The following is a 19,977-nucleotide window of genomic DNA, read 5'->3' as shown; positions in this document are numbered from 1 at the left end:
TGCTCCATAAGCACTTAACTGCAGGAGCCCAGAGTAGCTGTAGTGACAAAATGTCTAATTCTCAGCTCAGGGTTAAGGCAGCTGAGCATGGATCAGCACGGCTACACTGGGGAATGCCTTTTTAAACCAGCCTGTTTGTAGGCTGCATAGCAGTCGATGAAGTCTCCTATCTGCTTTTGTGTTTTGTAGGACTTAGTGCTTTCATTGCTGCTAGGCATGGTTCTAGCTATGGCACTGCAGTAAAATAGCAGGCAGTGAGTCTGCATCGTGTATGTGTTTGCAAAGCTGATACAGATGTAGCTCTGAGGGTGAGAAAGCTCCTTGTTACTCTGTCCACTCCCTCTGGTGCTCTGATTCTAGCTGTGCCACCATCAAGGTCTGTACTCAAGTTTTTTTTTCAGTTTGAGATGGAGAAACAAGTTAAATGTATGGATTCTTTCTTGGCAGTAACACAAACCCAGCAGCTGTCTTGCTTGGTTCTGTTTGACTTCAGTTTGCCTGGAAAAGTTGGACCAGCTCAGTGCGATTGCTGTGGACTCCTGAAGATTGAAGTTTTGTTTTAGAAACCTTTGAGCTAAGTAGTAGGCTCAAGAAGCTTTCAATTATTTGAAATGGAATTACACTATTGCCTCCTGAGCTAAGACTTTGTGTCCCAGAAAGGAGGGAAAGAGCCGTGAAGTGTGAATGCCTTAAAACAAGACGAAGTCTGTAGATATCTGCAAACTCATAGTGATATCTACCAGATCACATCAGGAAGAAGGTTTTCCAAGATTCAAGTCCCATGACTTGAGGAAGCTCAGAATAGTAGTAATGCCATAAATGCAGTGGAGCAGACTGACAGACAAGTTTGTTGCTCAACTTGGCGTGATGCTGCTGTTGCACTTGTGAAACTACGTAGGAGCAGGGCTGTCGTGTACCTCAGCGTCCCTGAACCTCCTTGTTCAGCTGTAGAATGTTGTAAACATCTGCTGCTGCAGATAGTGTGATTGTTGATGATTCCTTGGATGAACCTGGAAACTTGCTTCATTCCCCTAGCTTTTGATAAATGTGGGTTATGCAAAGTGATGCCTTAAATCCAATAAAATGGATTAGCTTTGGCATAACCACTTCAAAGATTCCTATTCCCCATCTTAAAATCTGATGTTCTAAGGTTCTAAGGCTTACACCCTTAGGTTCAGCATAAAGACATTTCACCTTGTGTGGATTATATGATGGGGAATAAGTGCCTGTGATCCCAATGAAGATTTTTTGAGTTTGGATTAAACCCCAGTTTAGTCATGCAGTTAAATGGGTGGTTTTGCTGCTTCAGAATAGAAAACAGTGCAACTGTTAAGCCCTTTCAGAAACAGCTTATGCTTTGGCCAACGACTCACGTGTCAGGCTCAGCCTGGAGGAATTTAGGAAAGGTTGAATCCTTGCAGTGCCGGTGACTCCTCCCGTGGCAGGGAGCACAGCATGCAAGGCTGGCTGCTCTGCCCCAGGCCCTGCCTGCGCGTCTTCCCTGCCCTTGCCTCGCCATCAAGTGCTAGTACTGGTACCCAGGCTTTCTTCTGACAGAGGTGCTCAGCTATCATTCTGATAAAAAAAAAAATCCAGGTTCTTTCTACTGTAGTTATAGATAAAATATATTTGTCTGCCAGAATCACTTTGTTGCAATTGCCCATTTAAATACTTTGATTTCAGACAACAGCCCAAATGATCTGGCACCCATAATATGTAGAATATACAGAATATGATTGTCTGCAATGTCTGAAGGATATTTTTTAAAGTACCAGTGGAAAATTTTTCACAGTGCTCAGAAATCTGGAAATGAGAGTCAGGGGGTATGGTATTACCCTTTTTTTAATTAGAAGGTTTTTAAAAAACTGCTGGATCTGTGTCACCGCCTTTTCCTTTCTCTGCTAGCCCACACTCTGCTCTTCCTGTCTCACACAAGAACTTGCTCCTTTTCCTCCTTAATAGTAGTGTGTCTGATTTATTCTACAGGGTTTAAATTAAGAGAGGAAACTCAGCAGTAGGGGCAGAAGTGATGGATTTGAAAGCATTCTCAGGCTCTCCATTCCTGGCTCATTGGACAGCACGAGCTTTTTTTTCTTTTTTTAAACACAGAAAAACTGCAGTTGCTACAGAAAAGCAGAAACACTGCTGTGCTCTCTGCTGCTGGTGTTGGGGGCATGGGGTGCTCTGGGGATCTGGCACTGGTCCCCTGGGGCACCCTGCCATGCCAGCCCAGGTGGCTGCTGTTGCTTGGGGCAGTGTTAGCTCTGATGCTGCTCCGTAAGCTATAAAGAAAACCGAGAACCTCCTCAGCAGCCATGGTGTAAAAGGCAAATGTTCCACACGCCACTGGAGAAGCAGCTTTTCTGTCTTCCAAGAAGAGCCAAAGCATTGTTTCAACCTTGCTTTTCCTCTCATGAAGTCTCTGTGTAAAGCTGACTTGTTTGTAGTTGCAGAAATTCTCCTTCCCATATCGAGTTCTTTGCTACTGCAGGTGAGGGCAGGCTATCAAAACAGCAGTGGCCTGATGCCCCTGAATCTTGGTTACAAATCAGCTGCGTGCCAATTTAATTCAATAGGTATATGCTCTTATAAACATGCTTAAGTGAACTGAGGAAGGGAGTATGTCTAAAGTATGAACTAATTAATATTAGTGGTTTGTGAGCCTTCACTTCTGTAAGAAAAGAGCTATGCAGTTGTGCCTTTTAAAGAACAAACCCCCTTTGTTTCTAGAGCAGTGGAGAAGTGCTCCCAGCCTAACCAGCTGTTTGGGGGAGACAAACCAGGCGACAGTGGTGTGGTCTTCAGTAAAACTCCAATTTTTCTCTTTTACATCATCTAAAGAGGCTGGAGCATGCATCTGAGCTGCTTGGTGTAGGGGTCTCCATGTTGCTCATGAGGTTCAGGCAGCCCCGTAGGCCTCTGCTGACCCTGCGGTGGGGAGGAGAGGGGGTCTGTGTGCTCCTTGCAGTGTCACCACATCCTAGAGTTTGTGGTAAATGCTTCTAAATTTCTATAGGAAAACCAGAGTAGTAGAACATGACATTTCTCATGTTTCTAATCTAAACAAATAAGTATTTCCATGCAGCCAATGTGCAGCCTATAAGAGGCTGAAGAACAGTTTTAAATCCTTCCTTTGTTAACTTTATAGAGGAGCCTGTAAAATTAGGCAGAATAGCAAGCAAATAAAAAAAATGTGTTTGTTTTTTTGGAGGGTGGTACTGTTTTTAACTTGTCTCTACAGAAATAGGCCGCACAGCCCAGTGCTGTTGCCAGGGAAGCTCACTGGGTGGTCACAGCCATCACTTCCCAGGAGCAGTCATGGCAGCAAGACGGCAGCAGCGTAGTGGTAAAACCACTCTTACCTGGAAGTGAAATCCTCTGTGTGTTAATTCAGATAACGAGCCTCACAAAACCAAAACAAGCAGTATATAGATGTGTGTTGATCCATCAAGCCACAGATGTGTTTGTTGCTTGAAATATTAATGCATTGAATAGCACAGACATCTTTGTTCGGAGACAAGTCTTTGTCGCCTTGATACTGGATTTAAGGCGAGTGCCCTAGTTCATACAGGCTGCTCATCTCCTGCATAAAAGATTTTATAATTTCTCTTGATATAAGCATAAAACCAATCTAAAATTCGAAATACCCTAGTAGTGCAGTGCCTTCATTTTACTTTTGTTCATTACTAATAATATCTTATTTTGGATTGTAGGACAGAAAACTCACAAAAGTAGAGAGGCAGAGATTTAAAGAGGAAGCAGAAATGTTGAAAGGTCTACAGCATCCAAACATTGTGAGATTTTATGACTTCTGGGAATCCTGTGTAAAAGGCAAAAGATGCATCGTGCTGGTTACTGAATTGATGACCTCTGGAACACTAAAGACGTAAGTACTGCGCTCCTGGTGAGGAGGCTAAGAATAGCGATGGAAATTTTTAGAAAAATCCTACTTTCATATTCTGAAAAAAGGCATCTCTAGATAAAAAAAATATAGAGCTGTTCTCTGGTGCCTGTTATTTGTCCCTGCATTTGAACTGCATTGATCTGACAGGAAGAATTTTGGCCTCCATCTCCCTTTCCCTGCTCTCCTGTTTCAGTTACACAACTAGAATCTGTTCTCTGGTGTGTTTCATCTTATGCCTGTGACGTTTTAATTTGTCAGAGTGTGTTTTTGTGATTGCTTTTGTACTTGTATTTGCATGTTTTGTTAGAAAATTCGGATAGAGTAGCACTTGAATGGTAGAATCTCTTTTTGAAGCAGAAGGTGCTCTAGGTTATCTACTAAATAATATTAATAGCTTTTGGTACTGACAATCTTGTTAAGGTTGATACAAAGCATTTGGCATAAATTCTGGAACAGATTTTCAGCCCCAATGGGAGCAGTACTCATTGCATATATGCGTTGTGCTACTCTGCCAGTGCGTTAGCAGGTTTTACATCTTTTCCAAAATGTACCTTCCCAGTCAGTGTTTTAGGTAAATGGAAAAAATGCAGGTGCATGGTACAGAGGTCAATGCCTCATGGTTAAAAATATGAAACATATTCTGAAGCTTCTTTCTGCATGATGAATTGCTGTACTATTAGTCTTGCAAAGATTTGGTTGTATTTTCACCAGAAATGCTTATTATTTTTCTCCCTAAAAATGAATGCTTTAATTCCTCCTTTGAAACGATGTATTCTTTTCAGTTTTGTGATATTTCTGAGCTGCTATTATGATATCTAATAAGGGGCTTTTATCCAGAATGGAGTTTCAGTTGCTAAAGTCCCTAGAATCTCTAGTAACACTTCATTTTCTTTGTACCCACTTCTGTGTATGTTTGTGCTCTAGGTATTTGAAAAGATTTAAAGTGATGAAACCAAAAGTTCTGCGTAGTTGGTGCCGGCAAATCCTGAAAGGTCTTCTTTTCTTGCACACAAGAACTCCACCAATAATTCACAGAGACTTAAAATGCGACAACATTTTTATTACTGGACCAACTGGATCTGTGAAAATAGGAGACTTGGGTCTGGCAACCCTCAAGAGAGCTTCGTTTGCCAAAAGTGTGATAGGTAATCCTCCTGTTCTCCCTGGCTTCCTTCTGTTGGTATGGTGGTTGTCTTTTTAATATCTTTCTTTCACATTTTTTATTGGTGGTTTTTTGACTTGTAGGTTGGTAGCAGAGATTAAAGTAGTTTTGTGACTGTTCCCTTCATACCACTATAAAAATCAGTAGGGAATGGTATCATGACTTCCTTTTCTCCTTCCTTCTGTATTGCAATAGTAAAACACTTTTTTGGTTTGCTTTTTAATTGAAATATTACTTGGTATCCACAGATACTTCTCCTCTCTCCTTCAAAAGGAGCAGCAAGCGTTCTCAGCAGCTTGTGTGCCTCATCCTCCTGAGAACAGGCTCAGTGCCTGCTGGGGGAGCGGGCGGGAGAAAGAGGAGAGGGAAGAGGAAGAATGCCCTGCTCTCCCAAACAAGGGAGTGCTGCAGCAGCCTGGGGAAGCCCTTGGGAAGTCTTCTGCTTCTAGTGATTCTGGAACAGGGACAGATACTTTTGCTGAAGGGAGAGGCAGTAGTGCCCTGTGGAGCTGGGCTTCTTTCCTTTACAGAGAGGTCACAGAGAGCTGGTCTGCCTGGAACACCTTACCCCTATTTACTGGGGCATCAGCAAAACAGGCTGCTTCTGCAGGCAACTGCAGAGCTCATCCCTGCCTTGGCACTGTCCTGGCAGAGTTCTGCTGAAACAACATCTGCAATTAATTTAAAATCAGTAGGTATGAAATTTCTACTAGCTTATGCAATAGCTGGTGCACTTAGGTAGTGCCTGTGTGAGGAGTGTTAGAACTTGGGTTTGCTTGAACTGGGAGGACATTTTCTGAATGATTGTTGAAGAAAGTCTTTTCCTTGCAAAAGTTACATTTAATGTTTTCTATATAAATGTAATGTCTCCTTGAATTCCCAAACATTTTATGGTGGTTTTGGTTTGTTTTTTTTTTTTTCTGGTGTGTTTTGTTTGTTTTGTTTTTTTTTTTTTTTTTACTCAAGCTTCCATAGCAAATCTCCCTTGTTCAGATCTATAGGTGGTGGTTTTAGGAAGCTGCAAATTCCTGAGGAATTGTGGTGAAAGTGGGGGGCGTTATCATGCATGCAGTCATATTTCAGCTTACAATATCAATGAAACTTAGATTCTAGGTAATTAGTTAGCAAACTGATCGTGACAATCATTGTTCCCTTAGTATATGTGAAAATAGTATCCTATCTTTTAAGCAGTGGTTGCTTAAATAATTATTTTAGCATCACAAACTTTCAGATATAATAATTCTTTACAATTACTCCTATAAAAGTATTAACCTTAATGCTTAGGGGACTCCAGTATCATTGAAGTCAAAATGATAGAAATTTTGGATATGTACTCGCCTAGACTACTTGTTAGTCTGCTTAACCTTCTTGATTTTCATGCAATCATGTTGGTTTTTATCTTTTAAGTTTCTCTTGGTTTTAGCTTCTAATAATTGGTGGGGTTTTTCGTGTTGAGGATCTGTATTTCTTCACTTTTTTTTTTTTCAACATAACAATTGTCCATGGGACATAATGGAAAAATATCAGTAATACTAATACTGGGAATAATATCAGTAATACCAGTACAAGTTTTTGTAAAATCCGTTGTTACACAACACCGTCAAAGCATGCTCCTGTCTAAAAGAAATTCAGTATGGAAAAGAGCTGCAGGCTGATGGCAGGGTATCTGCATTCATTTTGGCAATGTAACCAAGCTTCTCTTTTTTTTGAGTAGTGCTGCTCCAAGGAAGGAATTAGGAGGGCTTGGAAACGCTGGTGAGATGAGTAATTCTACCCCCTCCGTAGATGTAGTAGCTTTAAAGGAATATTAGTAGCTGCAATTTTACATCGGATTGAACTGAATGAAGTCAGCATGGCTGAGGTCCAGTTTTTCCCTTGCTGTGTTTGTGCCATCACTGATGCTCGTGTGACCTTGCAGTGTATCTCTGCAGGGAGCCCAGCCATGGCAAAGCTCCTTCTGCCAAGAGGAATTGAATAGATGCTGAGTGGCTTTATGTTTAGGTGGTCTGTTTTCTGTAAGGATATCTGTGTGTATTACTTCCCACCCTCGAGGGATGAGGGGAAAATGTACTTTTCATCTGTTTTGGAATGGTGTCAGGCATTTCATTTGCTGCTTAGACTATCACTACCACCTTTTCAGATTTGCTTTAAATGCTCCATAACTCATGAGATTCACTCCTGCCTCCAAGTTCTGTTCCTTCTAAAACAAGGTAGCAGCTGCAAAAAAAATTCTCTATGGCATTTGTTAACCATTTCAGAGCAGCCGCCACTGCCTATGTGACAGCTGGGAGAAAAACCCGAGGAGCAGGCGCTAAGTTGAGCTTTCATGATGTGGGTCTGGCTGATTTACGGAGCCTGAAGGAATGAGTGTCTATCAGGTAGAAAGAACATGAAAAAGGAGAGATCGATCCTGAGTTCTGTGAAATTCACTTTGCAAAAATGCTTGTGCTAAGGCTTGTTTTGTGAATTAGGACATGTCTACTTCAGAAAATATGCAAAAGCAGAGTTTTTACGGACAGACCCTAATTTGGAGAGACATCCTTTATGTTGCCATTAAGAGAAGAAAAGTCCCCAAATATTTTGCTTTTTCCCAGAACTGTTTTTTCCCAGCATGTGTTCCTTTAGTTGCAGTTGTGCTTTTGCTGATAATAGAGATGCCATAAACAAAAATCTAAGGGACAGCCGCGCTCCCTTGGGGATCTGGAGGGCAGTTTGGGTGCGGAGGTGGCTGCTGCTGGGCTGGATGGGCAGAGGTCTTAAGGGGGGTCCTTCAGGGGGTCTTGAAACCTCTTGTGCTCCTTCTGGCATCCTGGTGTTCATGGCTTGCTGGTCCTCTCCTGCAACACATGATTGCATTGATCTCTCTTCATCTTTTCTAAATGTAAACAGGAAATAAATTTGTCTTGACTCCTAAGCATAAATTACATTACGAGATATGGTTCCTGGAATAAATTACCGATCTGTTAATTTTTTTCCCTTTGCTTTACAAGACCACACTTTTCAGAGCAGTTTGCTTTGCAAATGTTGCAGGCATAAGTTGCTGCTTTGCCATAAAGCTGCAAATTCCCATTGTGAAGCAGTAAGTACTGTGCTTCACTTAAAATATTTATCCAGTTTCATCAGACTTCTGTCACCCTAATCCCTGTTGAGTAGGACCTTATTTCTGTGAGTAGCCTCACTGATTTGTCCCACTGACAGAATTAGGTTTAATGTTTGTGCATGACTTTATAGGTGGTTTGTGATACTACTTGCTTTCAAAGTGCTGTCTGTCTACTGAGTGGTTGCTATATATCTCTAGAGGGAAAAAAATGCAACTTTGCATTGATAAAAACAAGAGTGAAGGTTCTCATTTCTTTTCTCCTTTTTACCTCCATAAGTCTGTACACATTCCTCTCTCCACCCAGAAAAACAAAACATTTCATGACTTCTAGTATGATCAGGCAGTGTGCCATACCTCATTCGTTTTTGAAGTTTTGATACTTTTTATCTCTTCTCCCTTGTATTATTACCAGTGAGCGATGGATATTTAACTGTCTGTGATTTTGGGTTTCTTCCCTTATTGTAGTTACTTCCGTCTTTTGAAATAATCTTGCATGCACCATTACACAGCTACAATAGGCACACTTCTTATGGGCAAAAAAGATTGTGGTTAAAGCCATTTAGACTTTATCAAAAACTTACTTTGTTTTGGTGCATGTCTGTGTAGGTACACCAGAATTCATGGCCCCGGAAATGTATGAGGAACACTACGATGAATCTGTGGATGTCTATGCTTTTGGAATGTGCATGTTGGAAATGGCTACCTCAGAATACCCTTACTCAGAATGCCAGAATGCTGCTCAAATTTACCGGAAAGTAACCTGTGTGAGTAAGCCTCGATTTGTATCGGCATTTTGTAATTTGAAGGTTTAAAAAATGTATTTCAGTGAGGTGTTGGTACTGTCAAAACGTGTAGTGTGTTGTAGAATTTGAGGTGTCTGAGCTGTGGTTAATGCAAACTTGTTGCAGGTTTATTTGTAAGCTTGTAATTCCATGGTTGGATTGTGTTTGACTGTAATGCAGCTGCATAAAATATTTTCAGTAATCTTTTTTCCTGATTTTGTTTCCATCAGTCAAAAATACATAAAACTTGATCTTTGCTCTAGTCTTGCCTTCTAAATGGAGATTTTTTTCAGACTCAATCAAGTTTCCACAAAGCTAAGAGGACTAACTTTTAGGTTACAGCCTAAATATTTATTTATCTGGTGAAGGAAGTTTGATTCAGATTTCCAGCACAGGAGATTTTCTCTGTATGTGTAAGAAATTATCTGAAGATATAAAAGGGAAAAGATAGCAATATTTTGGAGTCAGCAAGAGGAGCTTTATATCTGCACTTTAGAACTCTGCAAGGTCTGGTAATCCCCAGACAGGAACCATGGAAATGGATTTTCTGCATTTTCAGGTGAGGTTAGGCTGGAGAAGTCAATCTAAAATAATCTCTACACTGAATAAAATACCCTCTCCAGCATTCTCACCTCCAGATGATAAATGTATTTGTCTACATGAGCTGTACTGCAAATGCCTGAAAAAACTCCTGAGTCAATAAGATGCTATCAGATTGCAGATCACTGACTGCGGAGAAATGAGACTTGCTAAAGGCTTTGGCAGCTGTGGTTATACTCTGTTCTACCTGTTTAAGTGAAACCAAGAGTTACAGGATATATTATGTTAAACAGACTGGCTTGTCAAAGATTTTCCCAGGTGCTTCTTTCCATCTGATTGCTACAAAAGAAGATGGTGTGTGGTTTAGCACTCATGTACTGCCAGGAAGTGCAATCTGCATGCTTGGGATGTGAAGAGGCTAATCCTCAGAAGAAAACTGCACTAAAACTTGCAAAGATTGACTACAGATAAGGCTGCTTTTATTTCTTTGACTTAAAAGGTAGAAAGTTAGACTTACATAGTAGATTGAGCGGATCCATCTCTGTCTCTGAAAGCGTGGTCCCAAAATTAGTTTGTATTCTTCTTATCCAGCTGCTTGTTAGGAGCAAAACTCTTCCCAAATTAAACTTAGTAACAACTGGTTGATATTGAAGGGTACTTAAGACCACTTGCCTTCTCCAAGAGGTTTAATGAATCAGACTAGTACAAGTGTGATTCTGTGAAATCCCGCAGTCGGCACCACTGCTCAAGGCCAGAATTTCATTTGCTGTATGCTAATCTCTCACACTGGATATAGAGATGGTTTCATCAGATACCCAAGCACTCACGTGTGCCAGGTGATGGGTTTATGTGCAATTTAACTTTTATAGGTATAGTTTATATTGTTCAATATATGCCTTTCCCCACCACTGAAGACTGGGATGATGGGAACGGTGCTCCTGTAGATTGCTGTGCTGACCAGCTGTGATGATGCTAACCTGGTAGGAGAGGGAGGATGCAAACAGTTCAGGAGTCTGTGTTTAAAAGCTGAAGTTGGTATCACAGTAGGGTGTTCCTGCTGGACATGGGAGAGATGCCATGACTTTTTGAAAGCAGGAGGACACATCTGAAGAGGGGAAGCAGCTTTGTGCCATTTTTGTATAAACTGTTGCAAACTGACATTTTGTCGCCTGGTAAAGCTGAATCTTTCCAATGGATTTCAACCCTGATTTCTGGTAGTTTAACTCTTCTTAGTGTTGCTTTCAACCCACAACTACTCAGATATAAAAATAAAATTTAAAAAAAGCCATCAGAAGGTGCTCAGCATGCAGTTAGCTTCATTGCTAAGGATGGAACAGCTCCCTAGGGTGCTGGAGGGAAGGGAGCACATGCAGGGATGGGGCTGCTGATTTACTGACAGGAGACCGTTGTGCTCTGTACCATGGGCTGGCTGGAAATTGCATGCTGCATCTTCTCAAAGGAGTGAAATAGGTTTGATGGCTCAGTGGAGTTGCTTGCCTGAATCCTTATGAGGATGGCCGCTCATTCCACATCATTAGACAAGGAAAAGTTTATTTAATTTGGCACAAAGGCTTGTTGACTCCATTTAGATATGTAGTCCCTCGGATGTGCTCTAAGTGCCATCTTTGTAGGTAGCTTAGGAGACATCTTGGTCTCTAAAGCTGCACATGGTGACATGAGTCTCTTCTAATTTTAGGCTTTGGGGCTTTGTCTCCTGAACACGATACTGGTCTTGTAACCCTAGATACTGAATGGCTTTTATGAGAAGTGTAAGATGTGTTACCTGCTGCCTTGGATGGGCGTTGTGTGAGCAGTGTGCCTCGTTTGTTTGTGGAGCTGCCATCATGGTTACCTGATGTTAAGGTGACCTGGGTATGTGCCTTTAGAGTCACAAATAATATAGATGTGTTCCATTGCTCCACATACCCAGAGGAACACTGTACCACTCTTAGCCATCTGGAATATTGGTAATTAAGACTTCTTAAGACTCCTAAGCCTCATTTATCAAAGCAATATCCAAGATAGATGATTATTCAGAGGATTCCTAATTAGATGTTATATTTCAACTGGCAGACTTAAGTAATCATTTTTTAAAAGACTGATGAAAGCCTTAACCAACTAATTTCTTGTGGCAATAACCTTTACATAGCTGAGGATTATATGGTAAATTATAACTTTCTAAAACTGGTCTTGTATTAGCAGCTTTAAAGAGATTGAAAATAATGCTTATTGTGAAGGACAAGTAATGGTGGAGAAGCTGTTGAAAGGCCACTTTATCACTTGTAAGGGGTATTTTTGAAACAGCACTGTCTAGCAGAGAAACCTAAAGCAGAGAGTCTCGGGTACAGGAGCAGCGGGTGTGTTTACTGTGTTTTTCAGATGAACTCAGGGCAGTAACAGTGGGAGCAGACACAGGGATTCCTTAGGTGCAAAGATTGGCATTGCTGTCATTCCAAGGAAAGGGTTAACCAGCTCCGGGTGGAGAGGGAGCAAGCCCTGCATGCCATGAGCTGCACAGACTGTCAGACAGGGAGGAGGAGCAGGGGGTGGACCTCTTGGTGAGGGTGCAAGAAGAGCAGCAAGTCCTGGGGGAGATCCCTTGTCCCAGAAGGAGCCTCTCTCGTGGGCACGACAGCTTCTCTAAAGGAGCTGAATCTGCAGAAGAGCTGGCGGCAGCAAGGGACCCCGCTTCGACCCGCGTGAGTCGCCCAGCTGGCACCACCGGGCTGGCTGCTGCCACCGAGGTGCAGGAATTCCGGGTGTGGGGTCCTTGAGCCATCACCAGACGGTGAGGTCTGCCCTGTTAGCTGGGGCAGTGACAACTTACAGATGAAAAAACTTTAAAATCACTTTTTGTGAAGCGTTAGGGTCAGTCATGTGGCTGCTATTCTAGCATTGGGTTTTACTAGACTGGAATATAGTATAGAACCGGAGCATAGACTAAAACAAAGAGGCTGATTTTAGACTGCTTTATTGCCAGTGTTAGGTGAGGTTTGGGGTTCTCACTAGAGTGGAAGTTGCCCCTGACCTCCTCAGATGGAGGGGATCAATGATGCAGTGCTCCTCAATGTTGTCACCTCTTTCAGCTTTCAATTTCAGTGAGAAATTTACTTAACATTTGATGAAACTGTTTATCTGCACCAGAAATGTAAACACTATTTTTAGTGTTTTAAATTGAGGGTCAATGTAATATGAAAATGATTGCTGCGTCTAGCTTCCTGATGCTGTTATTTTAAAAATATAAAAGGAAATAATTTTCCTGCCTTGGGCGCTCAGCATTGTGGTGGCAACCACTGGAGGTGCTAATAGCATTTAAAGGGGTCAGAATTGCTCTAGTGTTTGCATCAAGCAAGAGGTTGCTGGCTAATGAAGATACAATAATCACCTTGTTCTTTAGACTGCCTCTAACCTTTCTTTGGATGATGCTGGGCTGCATATGCCCTCTGTTGCCCAGCACAGTCAGTGTATTACTTTGGCTTTGCCATTATAATGTTTTTCAATTGTTTCTACTCTGTATCCTAACACTCCATGAAACTTTTGCCTGCTAAGATACATCTGAAGTCGCAGCTGTTCAAGTCGCATGTATTGGTAGTCTGTAATGGTATAGAAAATAGAAACATCACCTTTCTGAGACATTAAATTTTGTTTTAAGGTATTATGCATTATGCATGTTCATAGTGTAAGATTATACTAATTTATTATGATGACCTTTTATTCTGCCTGACCATGTTCTCATGGCTTAATTGCTGCTTTAGTTTTCCACTCTTGCTTTTACATATGTGCATCTGTATGTATAAAATAGTCCAGGATAAAGTTGCAGTCATTTTCCAAATGTACAGAGGGGCTTTTTTCTTTGCTAGATAAGACATGCTTGTAACAACTTGTCACCTCTCTGTCCTTTCAGTCTGAATTGTGGAATGTAAACATTAAAAAACTAGATATGTAACAAATATAAAATATGTATTTTTCAAGTAACAGGTCCAAGCCACATTTACTGCAGTTAACTTTGAAGTGATTTCCTGGTCAGCATATTTGCAGTGACCTTCATTCTGATGCCATAATCTCATTTTTCATGCGTAACTTGATGGTTTTTCTTAGTCAGATTTTTTTGTATTTAATCATTCTGCCAAGTGATTTTTGATGTAGACAATAGTGATGAAGCATCGGAGTCTGTGACCTTCCCATGCAGCTCCAGTCCAATGTTTTTCTTACTGATACACTGCAGAATGCACAGCAGACCAGCTGTATCTTCTGTGCGTTCACGGCAACCTCATCGGGTTTACCAGCACAAACCTGCACTTTAAAACAACTTACATGTTTATAGTCTTCTGGTTTGCATTTTAAATTTTCATATTATTTCTTTTTTGTAAATATTTTGAATGTTTTCTCAGCATTCACAGACTATATTCTATATTGCTCATACAGATACAATAAATGCTATTGCTGTAGCACAGCAACAGACAAATAATGTTATGAATGTCATTGCATCAAAGACTTGTTTTAGATCTGCAGATCATCTTAGATTAGCATTAGGATTGAGTACCATTTTGGAGTGAAAGAGATATGAGTTTATAATTGCACACAGTGATCTTGCTGCCGATTTGCCAGGATTTTGTTCTGTGACAAAGTGAGAACTTCACCTTCACTTTGTTGACTTCAGAGAGTGGTAGGTAGGCTGGAATTTCAGTTGGAAATATGCTTTCAGCTTTTTTGGGATAAGTTTTTTTCCTTTTCTAGGAACTACATGAGTCTGGAGGCTACTCTCAGGTAGAAGGTGGTGTTTTAGTCAAAATTAGAAAGTATCCAGACTAGGAGAGCACCTTCTAGGTGAAAGGAAAGCCTTTAGAAGAATTACTGACTGACATGGGTCAAATTTAGCATTGACTTGTCTGGAATATGCTGTGCATCTTATAAAGCATTATGTATTGCTCTTTCAGAAGTGTGTTCTGCTGATGGAAAAATGGCAAGCGGCTATTTTTAGACCTCTGAAAAACAAGCTTCATATTTTTGCCCCCAACATGGAGGTTAAAATTTTAATGTCCTGTATGTTGCCTGAGTGTAGATTCAACTATCCTGTACTGGAGTGCAATGTATTTCAAATCTAATCACCTCAGAAAGAAGGTGAGGACACCAAGTGCTGGTGAGGGATTCTCAAAAGGGAGATTATTTGATCTTCTCTTATTTTTCTCTTGGATTTTATATATATCTCTTAGCATTTAAATATTTGTATAAAAATATCCCTGTGCACATTATGTCAATCAGTTAGCCTTGTATTTCACATGCAGTGGTGTTGAATTTACTTTTGTTTACAAAACAGCTGTACAGTTTTCAAACTGTCATGGATAGTTCCTTAGCAAATATACTTGGAGTTTTGGTGCTGTGTCTCCTTGGGAATGCTCAGGAAAGACAGATGGCTTTTGTATAAATGAATAAGATGAATCCTTTGATTGCAAATAGAAACCTGTGTTTTCCATACCACCCCCCCCCCCCATTGTCAGGAGGCTTGTAAGCATCAGGGCACAGCACTGTAGGGGAGGGTTTGCAGCATTGCAATGAGATGGCCTTGGAGATTTTAATGAAGACTAAGGAGTAAAAGCATACTATAGCATATGGGCATTGAGAAAACACTTTGGCAAAGCATATCTGTTCAGTACTTCACTGTGCATATTTTGTCCTTGTTTGCTTTAGTCATCTATTCATGGCTTAGCTGTTCAGTAGATTAATACAATAGATGTTTGGAGAAGAGTCAGTGTTCCATTAAAAGATGGTGAAAGTAAAATGGTGTTTGGAGGAGTTCCTTTTTTTTTTTTGTGGAAACAATTTGTAAAGTCAAAAATCAGGGATCTGTTAAAAGGACCATTTCCAGGCAAACCTAATTTCTAGATACCCAACACGTCCTGCCCTGCTCCATCCCAGTCATGTCAGAGTTCCAACTGAACCATGTAAATTGAGATTGTGAATTCTGGAAAAGAAAATTAAATTGAGAGATACTGTGATATACCTTGAACTACTTGTGTGTCTCATGTTCAGTTTGTGGTAAGATGCTCTGCAATTATAAAAAGAAATTGGCAGGTTCCCTTGAGTGCATAGATACGTGAGCAATATATTATTCTAGGTAGTTGAAAGCTCTTCAGGTGATATGGTGAAAGTTGCCTCTACAGCTGCTTTGGAGGTTTTTTTGGTGGTTTAGGTTTTTTTCCAATTATATTGATACCAATGCACACTTGTTATTTTTCAGTAAACATTAAACCATAGCATATGATGGTCTTTATTACCCATTCTTCCTAATAAGTGTCACTAAGATGGAAATAAATGGTTTCCTGTAGCAAAGTGGAGTGTTCAAAAATGTAGAGATTTGTCCTATTGCTTTCCACTGTGAATTACCACAGATTTCTTCAAACTTCTCATCTGAGTACACAATAGCTTTAGGGTGTATCAGGATATAGAGAATTAATGCTAGAGGTGGCTTTTGGTGGTACTTTGTTTTCTTTCACTTCTAATTCAGGTATTGGAGCTCCTTAAGAAACACTCTTGACAGCCTGTGGTGGGCTTTTGCTTGTTTGGAGCAAGCCTGGGCCTTAGTAGGCTAGGCACTCCCTATCACTTTATACATTTTCCTAATAAATTCTGAACCCTCATCTCACAAGTAAGATTTAGGTTTGCTTAAGCAAAACCTAAATAATTTTTAGTGGGTGACAGCAAGACAGACACGTGTATGGATTATTTTGTTTTGTTCCCACAAGAATGGGTTTTTTAGGGTCTTGGCAGCTCTCTGCCTAGGCAAAACTGGGAAGCTGAGTCTTTGTATGACTGTTCTGTCATTTTTTATTTTTTCCCCTCAGAATTTATGAACTACATATTTCACTCTCAAGTTTTGAGACAAAAAAAGGAGTGGTTCACCTGGAATAAACAAATAAATACATGTTTAAAGTTGAATCTGAGGCTTGAATGGCAACAGAATGTTAATAAAAGGATAAAAGTATATATAGTCTCATGCTGGGGTATTCAGAAATTCTCAGAGGTGCCAATCATTGAAATTCACCCATAAAAATTACTGAAGACTAAATTCAGTGAAGTACTTGCAGACACTTTCTGAAGTACGTATTTTCTTGTTTTTTCAGTCCAAAGCACCATCAGGTGAGCTGAAAGTCCACGCTTCAGAACTTCAGGCCTCCTTATCTGCCACTGAATAATCTGTTATTTAATGTTCTTTCAGGGTGAAACTTTAAATGGATTTGAATGGATTTAAATGTCCAAATCCCATTCAGTTATGTGCTTAATCAGATTCTGGGGTTTTTTGTAGGTAAAGGAAAACATATTTTCCTTTTATTCTGCTTATTGGCTTAATTGGAAATACTTGGGTCCTTAAGTAATAGGGTCTAACTGCACAATCTGTTCCCAAATTAATTTTGCAAATTTTCATCATATATATCTTGTTTTAGTAGGTAGAGATGTTATGTATTTTTAAATCAGAATCAATTTTTTTCTGATTTAAGCTGAACATCACAAATAAAAAGGATAACTTCTTGTGCTGCTGCTCTTGTCATCTATAGCTGAATATACACATGAAAAGTATTCACAGGGAATCTTCTGTTGAATTGAAGGGGACGAGTTGCTAGCATTACAGATGTTGGGTAGTTGCTCTGATGTCATTTGACAAGTAGAGCAGTAGGGTGGCCTCACTGGGAATGACAGCTGTTCCTAAGGGAACATCCCTTCCTCCCTGTCTGCAACCTGGCATCAGAAGAAATTGTCAGCCAGGGCTTTGAAAATGCACAGCTGCATGTGTGTGTTAACTGTCCAGGTGTTCCTGGTAATTATTTTTTATTATATTTTGATTACCTGTACAGAAAGATGACATAACATATAAACTGTTATTTAGCCTGAGAACTTGCTTATCCTACAGCCTCTTTATGTTGCTAACATGTGTGTTATTTTAATTAAGAGGCTGTATATCCTGAGAAGGATCATGCTGATTTAAGATCCTGGTCCTGAAATATTGGAAAGTAGGGAGAGATGACCTATGACTGCCCTAGAAGTGTGTGTGTGTGTTACTTTAAGATACTATCCATCTTCTTAAAACAGTGCCAGCTATTCCTGTTGTGCATCTGTGAACCCGAGCTCCCTGCCCCACGTGCGGCTGAGCTCATGTACAAGCTACTGTGCTTATTTTGAAGTGCAATGGTACTTAGAAATAATGGTAGCCCTAAATATTCAGTTCAACTTTGCATTAAGACTAGCAACTATAAAGTATTAGTTACTCTAAAGGTTGAAAGGATGTCATGGTTTGAACTCAGCTGGTACCAGTCACCACATGGCCAGTTGCTTACTCCCTGCCCCACCCCTGGTGAAATAGGGGACGGACAAAAACCAATTTGTAGGTTGAATAAAAAAACCCCCAATTTAGTAATAGTAACAAACAGCAGTAATAACAGTAAGTCCAAACAGGTAATATTCAGTAGTTGCTCACCAACCGCTGACAGGTAGGCAGCCCACCCCCAGCAGCGATCCTGACTGCACCAGAAATCCCCCCATGCCAAAACCGGGAAACCGAAATGGAAAGTGAGAGAGCATGTGTCCCCTTGTATGCTGAGTGTGATGTCCCATGATGTGGAACACAGCAATGATCAATCCGGACCTGGCCTTCCAGCTGTGCTCCCTCTCAGCCCAAGGAAAGTTAACCCTAGCCTGGCTGAAACCAGGACAGTCTCCACCCCTTATTCCATACCATTTACATCATGCTCAGGTTTCAAATACATTCTAAAGAATCACCACCCTTTTCCCAGGTCTCACAGATATCATTCCCTCAGTCTGTGGGCCATCCTTCCAAAATGTGTGAGTTCATTTAGTGCATAAATGGACTGGGCCCAGTGAGCCATGAATTGTTCACCCTTACATTGCCAGTCCAGATCTATTTAAGCCACCCTACTCTTAGCAGCTTGACATGCCTGTTGGTTGTTCTGATGTTCTTCAGTGGCCCAGCTCTTGGGTACATGAGCACCTTCATGGTCACAAGATTCTCTACCTGAGCAGCCATATCTTGCTGTAATTCAGCAGCCTAGACGGGCTTGCCTCTGCGCTGCCAGTTGCTCTGTTTCCACTGCTGCAACGACCCCCGCAGCGCATTTGCCACCACCCGCAAGTCAGTGCAGAGACAGAGCACTGGCCACTTTCCTTGCTAGCGATATCCAAGGCCAGCTGGATGGCTGTCATCTCTGCACACTGACTCAATTCACATTCTCCTTCAGGAGCTTCAGCAACCCATCGTGTGGGTCTCCACACAGCTGCCTTCCACCTTCGATGTTTCCCCACAATGTGACAGGATCCGTCGGTACACGGGGCACATCGCTTCTCCTTGTCCAGTAGTTTATTATATGATGGGGCCTCCTGAGCACGCGCTACCTCTTCTTCTGGCGCCATTCCAAAATCTTTGTCTTCTGGCCAATTTGTGATCACTTCCAATATTCTTGGATGGCTGGGGCTCCCTATTTGAGCCCGTTGTGTGATTAATGTGACCCATTTACTCCACGTGGCATTGGTTGCACAGTGTGTAGAGGGGACACTCTCTTTGACATCCAGCCCAGCACTGGCAGTCGGGGAGCCAGGAGGAGCTGTGCTTCAGTCCCGATCACCTCTGAAGCAGCTCAGACCCCTTCATATGCTGCCAGTATCTCCTTTTCAGTTGGAGTGTAGTGGTCTTCTGATCCTCTGTATCCCTGACTCCAAAACCCCAGGAGTCGACCCCAAGTCTCCCCAGGTGCTCTCTGCCAGAGACTCCAGGTAGGGCCATTCTTCCCAGCTGCGGTGTAGAGCACATTTTTAACATCTTGCCCTGTCTGAACTGGCCAGAGGGCTACTGCATTGGCTATTTCCTGTTTAATTTTTTCAAAAGGCTGTCACTGCTCCAGGCCCCATACAAAATCATTCTTTTTCTGGGTTGCTTGATAGAGAGGGCTGACAATCAGATGGTAATTTGGAATGTGCAGTCTCTGGAAACCCACAACACCTAATAAAGCTTGTGTCTCCTTTCTGTTAGTCGGTGGGGACATAGCTGTTATTTTATTAATCACCTCCTAGAATCTGACAACGCCCATCTTGCCATTTTACTTCTAAAAACTGAATCTCTTGTGCAGGTCCCTTGACCTTATCCTGCTTTATGACAAAACCATCTCTCAGAAGGATTTTGACTGTTTTCTTCCCTTTCTCAAACTCTTCTTCTGCTGTATTGCTCCATACAATGATGTCATCAATGTACTGCAAGTGTTCTGGAGCTTCCCCCTGTTCCAGTGCAGTCTGGATCAGCCCATGGCAAATGGTGGGGCTGTGCTTCCACCCCTGGGGCAGCTGATTCCAGGTGTACTGGACACCCCTCCAGGTAAAAGCAAACTGTGGCCTGCACTCTGCTGCTGGAGGGATGGAGAAAAATGCGTTGGGAGTACCAATTGTGGCGTACCATTTGGCTGCCTTCAACTCTAGTTCATACTGAAGT

The 19,977-nt window shown here is 41.4% G+C and overlaps 1 protein-coding gene across 12 annotated transcripts in view; it reads left to right on the top strand.

Moving 5' to 3' along the window:
• The first annotated feature begins 3,717 nt into the window (after positions 1-3,717).
• Positions 3,718-19,977, top strand: part of WNK2 (WNK lysine deficient protein kinase 2) — a 79,483-nt gene continuing 63,223 nt past the window's right edge. For all 12 annotated transcript variants that reach the window (XM_026857755.1, XM_026857759.1, XM_026857750.1 and 9 more), the window contains exons 1-3: positions 3,718-3,886; positions 4,829-5,049; positions 8,773-8,930. In XM_026857755.1, coding sequence (XP_026713556.1) covers positions 3,765-3,886; positions 4,829-5,049; positions 8,773-8,930 — 501 coding nt within the window. In that variant the 5' untranslated portion in view covers positions 3,718-3,764. The remainder of the gene's footprint in view (positions 3,887-4,828; positions 5,050-8,772; positions 8,931-19,977) is intronic.

The sequence above is a fragment of the Athene cunicularia genome, assembly GCF_003259725.1.
Source record: "Athene cunicularia isolate RWA chromosome 12 unlocalized genomic scaffold, athCun1 chr12_part1, whole genome shotgun sequence".
Taxonomy (NCBI): Eukaryota; Metazoa; Chordata; class Aves; order Strigiformes; family Strigidae; genus Athene; species Athene cunicularia.
Note: the sequence above shows the minus strand (reverse complement) of the source record. Positions and strands in the feature narration are given on the sequence as shown.